Source organism: Crassostrea angulata, chromosome 1, assembly GCF_025612915.1.
Source record: "Crassostrea angulata isolate pt1a10 chromosome 1, ASM2561291v2, whole genome shotgun sequence".
NCBI classification, from domain to species: domain Eukaryota; kingdom Metazoa; phylum Mollusca; class Bivalvia; order Ostreida; family Ostreidae; genus Magallana; species Magallana angulata.
The window spans coordinates 45694758-45710815 of NC_069111.1; the positions used below are offsets into that span (position 1 = coordinate 45694758).

The 16058-nt window shown below is 34.6% G+C and overlaps 1 protein-coding gene across 1 annotated transcript; it reads right to left on the reverse strand.

Moving 5' to 3' along the window:
* Window positions 1–688: 688 nt before the first annotated feature.
* LOC128175966 (uncharacterized) lies at window positions 689–15081 on the reverse strand. The gene is made up of 4 exons (XM_052841907.1): window positions 14016–15081; window positions 13590–13791; window positions 12827–13024; window positions 689–4113 (listed from the first exon to the last, which is right to left on the reverse strand). The coding sequence occupies exons 1-4, from the start codon at window positions 14796–14798 to the stop codon at window positions 3428–3430; spliced, it is 1869 nt and encodes a 622-aa protein (XP_052697867.1). The 5' UTR covers window positions 14799–15081; the 3' UTR covers window positions 689–3427.
* Between the last annotated feature and the right edge of the window lie 977 nt (window positions 15082–16058).

The following is a 16058-nucleotide window of genomic DNA, read 5'->3' on the forward strand; positions in this document are numbered from 1 at the left end:
CATAGATAAATATATTCATTATTGATTTTGATGTAACTTTTGAAGGTTGCAAATTTTTGTCTTAAAAGGTAAATCAAGAAAGCAATTCTTGCATCCTGTTACATTAAGTTACTAATTAACCTCTCCTGGTGATGTACATGTAACATAATGCAAAAATTTCACCAAAATGGTCCAGAAAGGTATTCAATTTCCTTTTTATGGTAGGATTCCCAAGTATTGACTGGTTAGCGTATACTAGTACACGTATTCTGAGATTTGTAGCTCTGGATTTTTAGGGGTAAGGGGTCGGGGTTGTGCAATTGTTTTTGTTTTGTTTTGAGTTTTTTAGGGGGGGGGGGGGGTGGGGGTTTGTGTGTGTTTTTGTTTGTTTTGTTTTGAGGAAAAATGGATTTTTTAAACCAACAACTATATAAAACAAATTAGACATAAGTAAATAAAACGTTGTACATATGTACTGTTTATAACATAATATACATTTACTGCGTTTTTCTTTTCTTTCTAATCCTCATTTGACGCAAAAACTGATTATTCTAAATTAAATCACATCCTCTTAACTTTAATGCTTAGTTGGAAGCAGAAGGTTTACTCCAATTTATACCCTAAAGGTTGAGCCTTTTAAACAAAGACAAACTGGAAATCAGCTCCGACAATCAAACCCTACAGAAATATGAAAATGAAAAATCTGAAGCTGTGTACGAAAGACTTTAATAAATACGGTGGCGTAGAAGACACAATAACACCATTTGACACAGTTTGATTACAAGACTCATTCGATGGACACTCTCTTCTTGTCGAGAGAAAACTTGACATGCTAGTAATCAGTGGCATTGATTGTTTACATAGGTATAATACACTAACTTGTTGGTTGTCAAGATTTAACTATATACAGCCTTAAATAGTGATGAACATACAACATAGTCACTAAGCCTGATTACAACTGTGAATCATACAAAGCTAAAAGCACGTACTTAAACTGCATCCATACTTTACACCAAGTTTGATAATCTGCTTAAAGAAATGTTTCAGAAAAGTTTTTGCTGTAATAACAGGATGAAAGACATCATGAACCAGTGAGCATCACGTGTAATTTCACGTGAATGACTTAACGCATATTTATATATTATACATCAAAAAGAACAATACGATGATATAATAAATAACACGAGAAAATATCTCATGAAATCAATGTAGTACTACATTATTCATGTACATTACATGGAATTTTAGGTTTGGTGCGCGTGATATATAATTTTGCGAAATTAACACCAAAAACTCTTGTCGAGTTGAAAACTGCTTTATAAAATGAAATCCATGTAAAGTGATATTAAGCTGAAAATACTGAATGAAATTGATGATGAGCATACAGGTAGTTTGGCTTAGGATTCTCAAGAGCTGTGACACTCAGCGGTTACATCTTCATGTTGCATCTTCATAATTCATTTACTAGAGCTGCATGTAGTTAATTAATTAAGATAATCAACATGATCAAATGTAAATGCATTATAGAGAACCATGCATGATCGTATAATAAAATAAAACACAAGACAAAGAAAACAACAACACATCTGTTGTGAACACAGTTAAAGAACTAAGATAAAACACGAGTCAACAGTTACTCAACAACAACGACCGTTCAGTTGGTCTAAAAAACAACATTCTTTTTTAAAAAGAAAAGCAATCTTACAAGTGTAAAGTACAATGTGAGGAGATGAGGAGGTGTTGCTTAAAGCTGTTCTGTGTGTGACACAACATCAACATTTGAATGTAAATATTGCCGGATATAAATAGCAGTTTACAAATATACAGCTGATGTGTAATACATGTAAAAGCACTAACCATGTTGAAATATACATGTATTGGAATTATACTGTAGCAAAGATTTAAAAAGGGACTTATCATAACAAGGACTTGCTGTCATATATTCATCTACCAGCACATGTACCATTTAGTTATTTTAAAATCTTATGATAGAAACATAAAATGCAACACTAAGCAACACTGCACATCAAGCAACCACAAAAGCATTAAGCAATCACTGTATGCTTATCCATGCAATACTGGGGAGGTGGAGCCACTGAAGATACAAAACATTTAACAGTACATGTAGTCTTTGATATAGGGACTGTACTTTCCAATCTGCAGCCTAAAACACCATACAGTCATTTCAACAACTCTTAAACATTTTGATAAACTGTACCTAAACTGAAAAGAGATGTGTTCTGACTGTCCAGTACAATACTCCAGTCTTTGATCTGATGTAGAATAATTACAAATGTCACTGTAGACTTACCAACCCTTCTTTACAGAACTGGTAATTAGTTTAAGAATGGGGTTCACAGTTCCAACACACAGGGGACCTCTGACAACCTAGATGGACACTAGTAATAAGTATCAGGTGGATTTCTTTTACAAAGATACTCAAGACATGGCCATGTGCATACCATATACAGTGTTTTGTACATAATTATCAACTATGAGCACATCAATATGTGCCAAGTCATACTTTGAGTATTGAAAACACAATTTATGATAATTAAAAAGTATGCAGATAATGTAATGGTTTGTCAGTCATCATTGTGTGACAGAAAACAATAATAACGCACACAAGTTTTACCCTTTGAAATCTTTGAGACACTTGCATTAAGCTTGCTTGATGCGAATTTGATCATAAACTCAAGTTAACCTTGGAGGTCAAGAATAGTCTTGATGAACATGTCTGTGTCCTAAAATGCACATTGGTTTATCTCAAGTGAAAACAATATGAAAATATATCAATTTACAAAATGCTGGTCTTTCAATCACCAATGTTACGCAAATGCAGAACATGGGTTTAATTTTAAAAAATGCTTCTTAAAATTTGAAAATAGCATTTCATGTTGATTTTACAAAAGCAAAAATCCAAGACCTGTCTTCATTACATCAGCTTGAAACCAAATTGATTCTCTCTACTTCCTGGTTGAACTGCAGTTGCATTTTTTTTTTCAAATTAAAGTGAGTGAAATCTCAATTTAGTCAAACTACAACTACTTATACATACATTATACAGTGGTCAAACTTGTACTATATTTGACCATATAGCATATATTGTACTAAGTATAAGGTCAAACATTATCAAGCAAGCTTTATACCTGTGGTCTGAGACAGTACATGTAGGCTTTAATTTGTTGACACAAAATACAGGTACTGGTACATCCTCAAATACACTGGAAAATGCATAGAACACATGTACACAAAATTTTCAATGGAATGCCCCAAGTCTCATACTTCATGTATGCACAAGCAACTGAATTTGCTTAAAACACGTCTGAAATGGTGATATTTCATAACAAAACATGCATAAAGAGAAATCCTTCATGAGCATTGTTAAAGGGGAATAACTGGTCTAAGTCTACTTAATTCAAACAAACAAAGGGAGGCAAACAATGTATCACAGATAAGTTATCTCATCTGAGGTCGACACAAGACCCCAGTAGGGATCCTTTAGCTCATTCTCATCATGTAATTGCTTCAAGTAGTCCCCTGTCTCACTTGGGGTCAAAAGGTCACCCTCGCCATGGTCACTTGTAGGGGTGACCAATCCCTTGACACCTTTTGTGTCTTCCAAACTCTCAAGCTTCTGGTTTTTCTCTCCATCTTTCTCCTTTTCCCACACCGAGGGCAATTTTTTAAGAATTTTAATAAAGCAGCCCTTGTCACTGATTGAATCCTCATTTTCTTTGACAGTGAATTCTTTCGCCTCTGTCTCCTGTGGCTGCTTCTCTAGCTCTAGAGATTTACGTGTGGTCCTGACATGAAGCACCACCAACCCACTTTCCTGCATTTCAAGGTCAGCTGAGGTGACCTGAGTGTCCTTATTCCTCACACTGACACACACCTGGGTTTCTTCCTTAACTTCCACCATGGTGGAAGACTTAGTGGCCTCATCATCTGGTTTATGGATGATCGCCTCCACATTCCTTATTTCTGTAACCTCTTCATCTTCCAGTTCCTCATCATCCTCTTCTTTATCTTCTTCATTTGATGATGATTCGCTTCTATCAGCCATTGGAAGAGGAGGAGTCTTTGGACGAGCAGTCAATGGAAGAGGGTTTCCAGTTTCATCAAGAAAAGTCACTGTGGAGGAAAACAAGAGGAGAAATTAAAGCTAGGTTCTTTACACCCCCCCCCCCAAAAAAAAAAAAACTTTTTTAATTTCTTCTTCTTCTCAAACTAATAAATTGTCATATATTAGTATATTACATTTGAATTGTATACATGTATATTAAAAATACTTTTACTCTTGAACAAACTTTGAAATATACCTCCTTTCCCTTATTGCTTCTGAGGAAATTTTCAAATTAAGTACATGCAATTTCAATTGTAAATTGGCAACATTTGACCTTCTGACTTGCGTTTAATTAGGGTCAATCATTTCTTGTCACCATTCCCTCAAAATTTGATGTGTGTTGGGCAAAGTGCCCTCAAAATATTGATTGGAATGCATATGGTCTGTAGACTGACAGACTAACTAACAGTTGAACCGGCCAATTATGAAAAATGAAGTGGAAATGAAATCAAGAGCTCTAAAGTTAGCCCTTGCGATGGAAGAAAAATAAATTGTAAAAAAGTACATCAATGATTCAGAAACACAAAATGTTGGGTTTTTCACAAGCAACTAATGTACATGTACAACTTACAAAATGTACCAGGCATTGTATTGAACACCCTTGTTGTGATAAATATACGTGACTGTATGTACTTAAGTAACAATCAAACTATCTAAAATAAAAACACAAATGTAACATATAAGGAGTATTTCTTCCTGTTTCAGCCGTTGAAACACCCCTGCTTAGTCACTTATCATCACTTATCTTCTCATGAGAGTACTTTCTTTCTTCCTTGACTAATCAGATCCCAGGCCCTCATGTTAATCAAGCAAACACTGTACACTGTGCACAGGATAGTACTGTACAATGACAACTTATAGAACACAACAACAAGAGGCCCATGGAGCCACATTGCTAACCTGAGCAACAATGACTTTAAATGAACGTTCAAATTTAAGATATTGTGCCATATGGCCCCTCAGTAGAATAACAAAAAATAAATATTGTAAAGTATTCCAATTTTACACTTTTTTTGCATACAATCATGTAATCTTTGACATTGTACCTTTATGGAATGCTATTTTTACAGAGAATAAGAAAATCCTACACAAGATATAAAACTAAACATTTAGTAGGGGTACACTGTTAACTTAAATTCAAATTCCCCATATTTTCGTTCTGCACCCCCCCCCTCCCCCACTTTATAAAGCGATCAAAATATATGACAGCATAAAGGCACATTTTCTTCCTCAACTACTTACTAGTTATTGTTTTTTTTAAAATATATATTATAATAGTTATTGTATTTTATTTTTAAAAATTCCTATAGATGTGAGGAAGTAAATTGTACCTCACAATGCGCTCAATTTCTCAAATTAAAAACATTCAAATAAAGTGCAATTTCTACTAACAATTTGCATTGATAGGGTCATTGGCCACGAATTTATGTATCCTTTAAACCATGATTTTCACTTTATCCACGAAAATTGATACCCTTGAATATTAATTAAACTACAATATATAATTTGTCTTCCCAATTATAATTAAACGACTGTTGTTTACCTGGCGTAAACTCATGTGACTTTTATAACCTTACTCACACTTGATTGATGAATACACTTGAATGAAAAATGTTGTCATGTCATGTTAAAGAGCTATAAAAATCAATGTATTCACAGGCATATCACTCTATTTTACTAAGGCCCACCCATAATTTTCATCTTTTTTAAAAAATCACAAACGGCTACAAACCAGGATAATTTTCCGCTGTAATATTTTCTTAGGAATAGCAATAATGCCTTTATCCCCGTAACAGAAATGTGTCAGAACTATGGACACTGTTTTAACCGTGTCGTTTTTATTTACTCATGTCTGAAAAACTACCAAAAATTGATGTAGATTTCATATTATTCATTGTAAAAAGAGGGGGCCCCAGAGAGTAGTTACAGCATGTCATCATTCAATTTTTTTTTGGACAAGTATTTAACGTTTAGCGAGACATTTCTAATGATCAACCAAAATTTCAGCTTCAATCGTAGAATTATAAGCAAGATACAGAGCTCACAATTCTGCTAGGTTTGAGTCATTTTTTTGTTCACATGAGTTTATTACATTCAGCTTAGGATTTTTAATTTGGTATTTCCTATTCAGCATTTAAAATGAAAACCAAACAAAATGGCCTCAGATCTGTGTATAAACATAGAATTGTGAGCAAAGCTCTGTATCTTGCTTATAATTCGAAGCTTAACGCTCAAATATGGATAGTAAATAGAAATTGTAAACAATTAAACATAAGAAACATATGCACTATAACAAATAAAGAGCACAAACTATTTTTCCAAATGAATCATACATATACCTACATATTTCTGTCAGCGATATTAAACTCTATTTAAACTGACAGTGAATAAAGTTGAGAAAATGCTGAGCATCTCAACAAAACACATTGCATTAATTAACCATTATGCAAAAGATCATACCAAATTACCGATTGTATTTTAGTTCTTTGTTACTACATCAGATTTTGCTTACCGTAATTTGTGCAGGTAAAAACAGTCAACTGTCTGATTTACCGAAATCTCTCTTTGATTTGATATGTAAAAATTACAAAATGCAAGAAATAGTTCCCAGGTTACAAAGCATAAATAATGAAAACAAAACAAAAATCAAAACAAGCTAACACCACCATCATATGTGAAAACTGTCAATGCATTGAAATATTTAAAGCAATATGAGCTGTATTTTTTAGAATTTTATTTTGCTGAAAAGACCTGCTAATATGATAAGTCTGCTTGTAACTTAAACATTTATTATAAATAAGATTTGAAAAAATCATTAATTTTTGTCAGGAGAAAGATTTCACTTATAAGGAATACATGTATATAGCAGATCAATTTTTGTACAGGACAACAATAATTCAATTTTGCTCCAATTAAGGCTTCTTAATAGCTTTTCCCACAAAAACAGAACTAACAGAAATTTTAAAACCATGATAATTTGTGTCATTTCAGTAAAAATAACATTTTCTTCAAAAAAAATTTTCAACATGAAAATTGCAGCTCATATTGCTTTAACCTCAATTTACTTCACAAAATCGGCACCAACATATTTTACATGTTTCAAAGATTCCCTTCGTATGCGAATCGATCGAAGGGAATCTTTGAAACATGTAAAATATCTGATCGATTTACTTCACAAAATCGGCACCAACATATTTTACATGTTTCAAAGATTCCCTTCGTATGCGAATCGATCAGATCAGATCGACCCGTTCATCATACGTCATGGCTGCCTCATTTTAGAAGTATGGAATTAAACATGAATTATTTATTTAGTTTCTTCTTAAATACACAGGATGAATGACCATCTTTAAGTCCTCCTTAAAGATAGCTTAAAGGTGTTTAAAGGTAGCTTAAAGACGATCTTTAAGCCACCTTTAAGCTATATGTGTTGCTTAAAGGTGGCTTAAAGAAAGCGTAAAGATGGCTTAAAGGCAGCTTAAAGACTATCTTTAAGCCACCTTAGATACGATCATCTAATTTATAGCTATAAAAATGTAAGAAAGAAAATGAAATCATTTCTTTTATTAAATGCATTGATACTATTAGGGTATTTGTTCAATTTCCCGGTTTTCATGATCGCGGCGCCGTTCCAATATGTTTAAATATTTACATGTAATTGTAAGTACATGATTTTTAAACTATTATTTCTATACCAAACAAAATTACCAATTACCGGTGACGTATTTACTGCATGTGGCAATTGCAAATGACTTGTACATACAATTGTATGATGTGCCAGTCCGGGTATATTTGACATATTTACCCTTATACATATATTTAAATAATCAACCCCTATTTATGATCACCGGTACATTAATTAATTAGCCTCAAGATTTTACTCTTACATACATGTATCGTTAATTTGTAGACGTAACATCTTTGAAACCCAGAGCTAGGAAATAATACTTTGAAAATGAATTACAAATGTAACTTAACTTTTATTCAGTAGACTTATCGTATACTCGTACATACTAAGATTCAACGCCTTTAGAAACCCTGAAGTGCACCTGAGCACACGACACACCTGTTGTGTATATCTTGTATATTCTGTGTTAGTTCCAAGGGTTTTCTTAAGTTGGACAAACAATAGACTTTAATTAGATATACACAAACATGCACCTGGGCACACGACACAACTGTTGTGTATATCTTGTATATTCTGTGTTAGTTCCAGGGGTTTTCTTAAGTTGGACAAACAATAGACTCAAATTAGATATACACAAACGAACAAAACTATGTCTAGACAAACAAAGCAGTAATATCCTGCCCGATATAACAAAGGCAGTTGAGAGTCTTTTCATCTTTAACATGTATCCAGCAGATCTAGAGTTAGAAATAATGAAAATTGAAAAAAAAAATACAAACCTTAAACCAATTATCAAATTAAATCATGCATTTTTGGTTAATTATCTTTATTTTGTTTAATAACCGGATGAACTGAGAGAGAGAGAGAGAGAGAGAGATTTTTTTTTCACCGATTAATTTATAATAGGAAACAAACATACTTTAATTATTTTATGCACATATTAAGATACAGAGACTGCGCTAATCCCTACAATAATTTTGAAACCCCCAAAAAATTATAAAGAATTTTATAACGGCAATCTGTGTCCATCGGAGCGGTGCTGATGATAGCGATCTGTGTTTAATGGAGCGACGATTAAAACCGCCTGGAACCCCCCCCCCCCCCCCTTCCTTGGAAATTATATTATCACTCGGATGAGTCGGATGACCCCCTCCCATCTCTATAAAAGAGCTTTTGCATTTAATATATGTTTTTATTGTTCAGCTTGTTCAATATTGACTTAAAGGCCACTTAAAGACAGTGTAAAGGCAGTGTAAAGAGAGCGTAAATGCCACTTAAAGATGCTTAAAGGTAGCTTAAAGGTGGCTTAAAGAAGTTTGGACATTAAGGACCTATAAGCACTTGCTTAAAGGTGACTTAAAGGCGGCTTAAAGGTTGTATAGCCTTTAAGCTCCTTTAAGTCACCTTTAAGCCACCTTTAAGGACTTGCTTAAAGATGGTTTTTCGCCCTGTGATAGGTCCACAAACCCGTAAAATGTCCACTCGGCTTTGCCTACCCATTTTACCAACTTGGAAATCAACAATCGTCAATAAATTCCAAAATACAGATTTTTATAAATGCACCCCCCTTTTTTCTACAATTTACGAGGTTTTCTCCACTTTGAATAAAGATTGGTCTTTCATTTCTGCAATTTATATTTGCATTTCCATAAGGATGCTTTGCATACATGATAACCTCCAGTGATGAAAAATAGGTAGATTTTGAACTCAAAAGCGGAAGCATTGCGTGCGGCGGTTTCAATTTTCATGTGAAGCTAATGGCTACAATAAGGAATATGAAGGAATGCAATACTGTAAATGAAACAATAAGACTATTATCACATGCAAAGAAAGATCTATTTGTGTTCATTGGTGTAGAAAATTTATATTTCCTACAATGACTAACAACTGGATCTCTGTATGTTGGATCCGGGCAGTTTTTCACAATCATGGTTGATTTCATTCTTCCACATGACTGTTTTTTGGGGATGTCACTATACATACACTTAGAAATCTTTATTAAATGATCTGCAGCTGCGAATGGAAGATTATGTTCTACGAGATATTCAACGAACATTACCTCAGCTTAGCAAACTTTGTCTTCCATTCCACCTGAGTCTTTGTTAAACATAGTTTTCAAAGTTGAATGTTGAAATCTGCGCTTGTATGAGTCCCCGTGTTTCTCTGTGTTTTTCAATGTTGTTTTTCCCCCCATGGCTTATTGAGAAATCGGTATGACAAAACATACAAAACACATACTGTTCCCCTTTTTTTTTATTTATGAAGAAAGTCAAATACTTTCAGCCAGTCAGCGTTAAAACTTTGAATAATATCGGTGATGTCGATGACATTTTTGTAAGGCCTAAGAAAAAAAATTGTTTGTTTCCGCTTTCCCGACCGACCCTAGCTTTAACCCCCCGACTCAAAACTTTTTTTAAGGATTTTTGATGGAAAATCATTAATTTTCGTTTTTATCCGATTTGGAAAAAAAAATTAGTCAAAATTTTTGGTCACAAAAACGCTTGAAGCAGTTACTCTTCTCAAATCAGTGTAACTCAAACGTTTTGTTTCAAAATGGCTGTATGTTTCCATGTGTTGTAGATTTTAATAATGCTCTCATCGTTGGCAGAGGAAGTATCTGATATATAATATCATTTTTGTGTTTTCTTAAGACCATCTTAATAGTCAGGAATGATATAAAAGTATTTCTCATTTTATACCATTCAGCAGTGTTAGTATCTAACCGGCATGTATGGATACTGCAATATTAAAGGGAAAAAAAATATTGAAAAAATAAAAAAAAATTCCGACCGACCAACCCTAATGTTTTTCAGCATGAAAGCGGAAACAAACTTTTTATTTTGTTAGGCCTAACTAATGTAATCAATAAGAAGTGTTCACCACTCATTGTCAAATGCATGCTTGAAACCCACATTAGGCCTAAAAAAAAAAATTGTGTGTTTAGGGAAACACTGATGAAAAAATTAGGTTAGGTAGGTAGGGATTTTTTTTTATTTTATCATATGAATCCCAAGAATGTTTGTTTGTTTCATATTTAAAAACGTATTTCTTGTTGGAAATAAGATAAAATTCACAATCCGATAAAATCAGACATCTAAAAATAGTAGGATCGGGCCATTTTTGTAGGTTAGGTCGGGTTACCCGAAACACACAACATTTTTTTTTAGGCCTTATTATCGCTATGTAAACAAGAGGCCAATTGGCCTTAACGGTCACCTGAGTAGCATATATCCCATACACAAACTTGTCATGGAGTCTCATATATGCATCTAATTAATTAGGTTTCATACTGGAGTAAAAAAAATATAAATTTGTAATGACGACCACATTTCAAAAAGAACTGTGAAACCTATTATTTTGGTGAAAAACTAAAAGATCTGGTCTACAAAATCATGAATTCAGTTTTCCTTTCAGGTGTGTGGGAGTAAATAAAATAATTTTTTAGCATTATATGCATTAACATCTATACATCCATTTTGGCCCTGCCCTAGAGTCAAAACCCATCCTTGAGGGGGACATGAAAATTAAAATTTCAGTAGAGGACTTCCTGGTAAACATAATTATTAGTCAGTTTTTTTATACAGATGTGTGAGAATAGAGAAGAAAATTTTTAAACATTATATGTATTAACACTATATTGCTATATTGCCCCCCCCCCCTTCATGTCCTGAACCCCTGACCCAGGGGCCATGAATTTCACAATTTAGGTAAAGGAGATTGTGGATATGATAACCATGTATTCAGTTTTTTGCCCACATGTGTGGGAGTAGAAAAGATTTTTTAAGGTTTAATACATTTTTACTATATGGCCATATTGGCCCCACCCTATAAAAGCTTGAACACCTAACAAAGGGGTCATGAATTTCAAAATTTTGGTAGAGGGTTTCATGGACATCAAAACAATGCATTTAGTTTTTGACAAATATATATAGGAGTAGAGAAGAAGATTTTCTAAGATTTAATACATTTTTACTATTTGGCCATATTGGCCCCACCCTAGAGCCTGAACCCCTGACCCAGGGGTCATGAATTTCACAATTTTGATAGAGGGCCTCATGGACATCATAATCATGCATTTAGTTTTTAACAAATATATATGGGAGTAGAGAAGAAGATTTTCTAAGATTTAATACATTTGTACTAAATGGCCATATTGGCCCCACCCTAGAGCCTGAACCCCTGACCAAGGGGTCATGAATTTCACAATTTAGGTTGAGGGCTTCATGGACATCATTATAATGCATTTAGTTTTTGACAAATATATATGATAGAAGAGAAGAAGATTTTCTAAGATTTAATACATTTTTACTATTTGGCCACATTGGCCCCACCCTAGAGCCAGAACCCCTGACCCAGGGGCCATAAATTTCACAATTTTGGTAGAGGGCTTCATGGACAACATAACCATGCAACCAGTTTTTTCCTCACATGCGTGGGAGTAGAGAAGAAGATTTTTGAAAATTTGGCTTTTTTTGCATATTTGGCCCCGCCCGTGGCACCCCAGGGGTGGTAGAACCATGAATTTCACAATTTAGATTCTTCTTACCATAGAGATGCTTCACACCAAAAATGGTAACGATTGGCTTGGTAGTTTTCAAGAAGAAGTTAAAAATGTAAAATTGTTAACGCACGACGCACGACGCACAGACGCACGACGACGGATGAAGACCAATTGCAATAGGTCACCTGAGTGACTCAGGTGACCTAAAAACATCTAAATGTTCCCGACTCAAGTCACGCGATATCTATAGAACTAGCGAGATTTTATAGCTAGAATGGCTTCCAAAATGGCTACTCAAGCGAGGCAAAATTGAATTTTTGAAAAATCGGTAGATTTTCAATTAAAAGCGGTAGGTGGGAAATGGGGTCAAAAAGCGGTAGACTTCCGTGAAAATCGGTAGAGTTAACATGTATGATGCTTTGTGCCAAATTTGGTTGACATTGGCCAAGCGGTTTTAGAGAAGAAGTTCAAAATGTAAAAAGTTTACAGACAGACGGACAGACGGACGACAAACAAAATGTGATCAGAATAGCTCACTTGAGCTTTCAGCTCAGGTGAGCCAATAAAACTTAAATCAGCCTTTTAAACGTACATTGGGGTGGTCCATTGCCGACATCCATGTACACAACACTAAATGCATGTGCCTTCCTTGTCTTTCTTTTCAAACGTCTTTTCTTTCTTATCCTGAACCCAAAGTATGCTGGGACAACAATGGGACTCACTGCCACAAAAATGGCTGCTCCCCCAATGGCAAGCCCTCCAAGAATGATTCCTCCCAAAATTTTAGCCCCTGTAAAAGTAACATCAGAATTATCAGTGTAGGTTTAAGAGATTGCGATCAATATGATTACACATATTAACATTTTAAACATTCTGATTGAGTCACTGGGTATTTCACTTCTCAGGTATATGTAGCGAATCGATCCTTGAGAATGGGTACCTTTTTTCAAAATACATGTATGATTAAATTTTTTTAAAACCTGTATTATTCTGTTGAGTAATGTTTGATATGTTATCAAAGTATAAAGATAATACACATGTACTGTGGAATCATTTTAATTTGTGGGGGCCAATTTTCGTGGATTGCTTAAATTTTACAGGTTCATGGGGACGTTATTTCGTGTATTCTCATATACCTACAAAAGAAAATATAAATTTATTGCCTTAATTTATTTTTTCGTGAAGGATGTTAATTCGTGGATAAGAGGTACCCACGAATTCCACAAAAATTGAGCCATCACAGAATCTTATGATTCCACAGTATATATATATTTGTGTATCAGTTTAGACATGAATCGTTATCCATGAAAATTTTTATATAGAACAAAATATGATCTGTATGTGTTTCTGAATACCAAGCGCTGATCCTCGGATCATCTTCCGTAGCACGGGTTTGTCTGGGTGTAGGTTGTACTTGCATCCAAAAGGGCTGAACCTCTCATAGTGATTCCCAATAAACGTGACCTCTACGTACTTCTCCCCACATTTGTAACAGAAATGGGTGTCGCAGTGGCTGCAGGTCATGTGGTCACAGCCAGCTGTCCTCTGTATATACACCTAACATAAAGGCAATTTAAAGATTTATCACCAAATATTGATCATTAGCTATATAACGAACATCAACGATATCAAGGAAAATAATTTATTAGATAAATGACGGGCTATATATGTATGTCAAAAAAAAATCTTGTTTATATACATTATCTTTTAAAACTTTAGCATATTGCATATATATCTGTGCATTGAATACTTTTTCACACTAAAATTGAAACATACACTACCTTACATTTGGGACATCTCTCAGCATTTTTACTTCCAAAATGGAATTCTTTGGCCCAGTTTCGGACTAGTTTGTCGCCTTTTTTAAACTCTTTACATGTGACGCCTTCACGGTGCCAGGGAGCGTGACAAATGAAGCACCATTCTAATGCGCAGTCTTGACATACTACAAGAATACCCCGTTTCTTCTTCCTCCTCTTCTTTTTATAAGCATCCAACTCTTCTCTTGAGATGCGCTGTACAAAGCTACATTTTGGACATGTTTTGACATGAGGGTCATTATTGGCATCAACTAGATATTTGTAGTATTTATCTTTCAAATCTACAGGTAATCGACACATAATTTCATCTACGTGAGCAAACTTGGGACACATTGAAATACACTGCATTCTCTTTATGCCACTTTCAAGTTGAGATACAAAATAAGTCTGCATACAGTCATCACATACGGGTATTTGGCAGCAGGAACGATTACGTACCGGACTATCTCTTGACAGACATATTTCACACTCGGCTGTAACATTAACTGTTCCAAATGATTGCAAGAGATCCACTGGTTCTGGGGCAGGAAGTTCAATATCTTCAATATCATCTGAATCATACTCATAGTAAGGGTCCCTGAGACTTTGCATTACTTCTGTAAGAGGGTCGAGGGTTTCGATCTCCCTTAGAACATGTTGAATATGTTGGTCATCCTCGGAATCTGGTTCAAAATGAGGAATTTCCAACGATTCTAATGAACTACTGACAACTGATTCTTCGTCCCAGTACACCGGCGATGCCATTTTATCTACCAAACAAATCTTCCACAGTGATCAAAGGATTTATTCCCCAAAGTTATATATATCACGGAAATAGAACCATAGCTAAATTTAGACGTGATGACAATGATCATGTGATATACACAACACTGTTATAAGTTTCACACATATCATAATTGTTTATATGCTATTCCACTCTTACTGATTCAGCGAAAAAACCAAAACTCAGAGTTGTACGTCATTGATGTTTGACAACAAAACATATATACTTCCGGTTTTTACACTCGGAACTACTCTGTTGTCTCGCGCACTCGGCAATAAGGAGCGTAGCGGAATCAGCCGAGGATTGCCGATTGCCGGTTTATAGGCTATCACTTCTCGGAAAACCTCGGGCGAATCAGGATCAACTCGCCCCATAGCTAACCGTAGTCCCCGGAACATATATTAATTTAGATAAACTCTTTATAACTTTATAAAATCATACGCACTGACTTTATTTATTTTCTGAAAAATATACCTTTACAATGCAAAAGGTACACCTCGCCGCCTTCTTCGATTTTTATTCTATAAATAGAATGACATTAACTTTCCATCCCCTGGTTGGTCTTCCAACATCTTGATGTACTATTGATTCAACAAAAGAGCACATTACGTTTTCAATTCACATTGGAAATGTCTTTCCCAGACTGTTTATCTACAGATCATCTTTAGCCATTGTATCGACCAATAAGTAACATTGAACTTAGTCCGAAATATCTAACCTTTTTTCCGTGTTTTTTACTTCTTTTTTTTTAACGATTTTGATATTTTACATGCGAGGAAACGTCGTTTTCCTGGCGTGCAAAGTATCAAAATCATTAAAAAGGTCAGGAAAAACGTCGGATATTTCGGACTATATTGAACCTTCCCTGGGGGGGGGGGGGGGGGGGGGGTAGTTGGTAATAGCCCTGGGAATATAGATCGAAGTGCATGTCTTTAATTTTAAAAGATTTTTCAAAAGAAATGTACATGTGTATGTTTCCCAGTGTCTTTGTCTGTAATAAAAACTACAAACGAATTCAGTCGTTTTCAAATTTCTAATAAGATTTGAAATATTGTTTATACTTTTTAAAAATTTACCTATAAACAGTTTTCAGGTATAAAATGGTTTTCTTACCTGTGCTCAAGTTACGCGGGTTATGAATTTTTCCTGCAATGTCGCTACCTTCATATCCCACATGAATCATCAAACAGAGCATTTTAGTGTTTAATTAATAAAACTATGTATTCTTCTTAAGAAAGCCA

Excerpts from the sequence above, each read along its gene's own strand:
- LOC128175966 (XM_052841907.1), bottom strand. The coding sequence starts at position 14,798 with ATGGCATCGCCGGTGTACTGGGACGAAGAATCAGTTGTCAGTAGTTCA. Across the intron at positions 13,792-14,015 it reads AGAGATGTCCCAAATGTAAG|GTGTATATACAGAGGACAGC; the intron begins GTAGTGTATGTT and ends CCTTTATGTTAG. Across the intron at positions 13,025-13,589 it reads GATCCGAGGATCAGCGCTTG|GGGCTAAAATTTTGGGAGGA; the intron begins GTATTCAGAAAC and ends TTACTTTTACAG.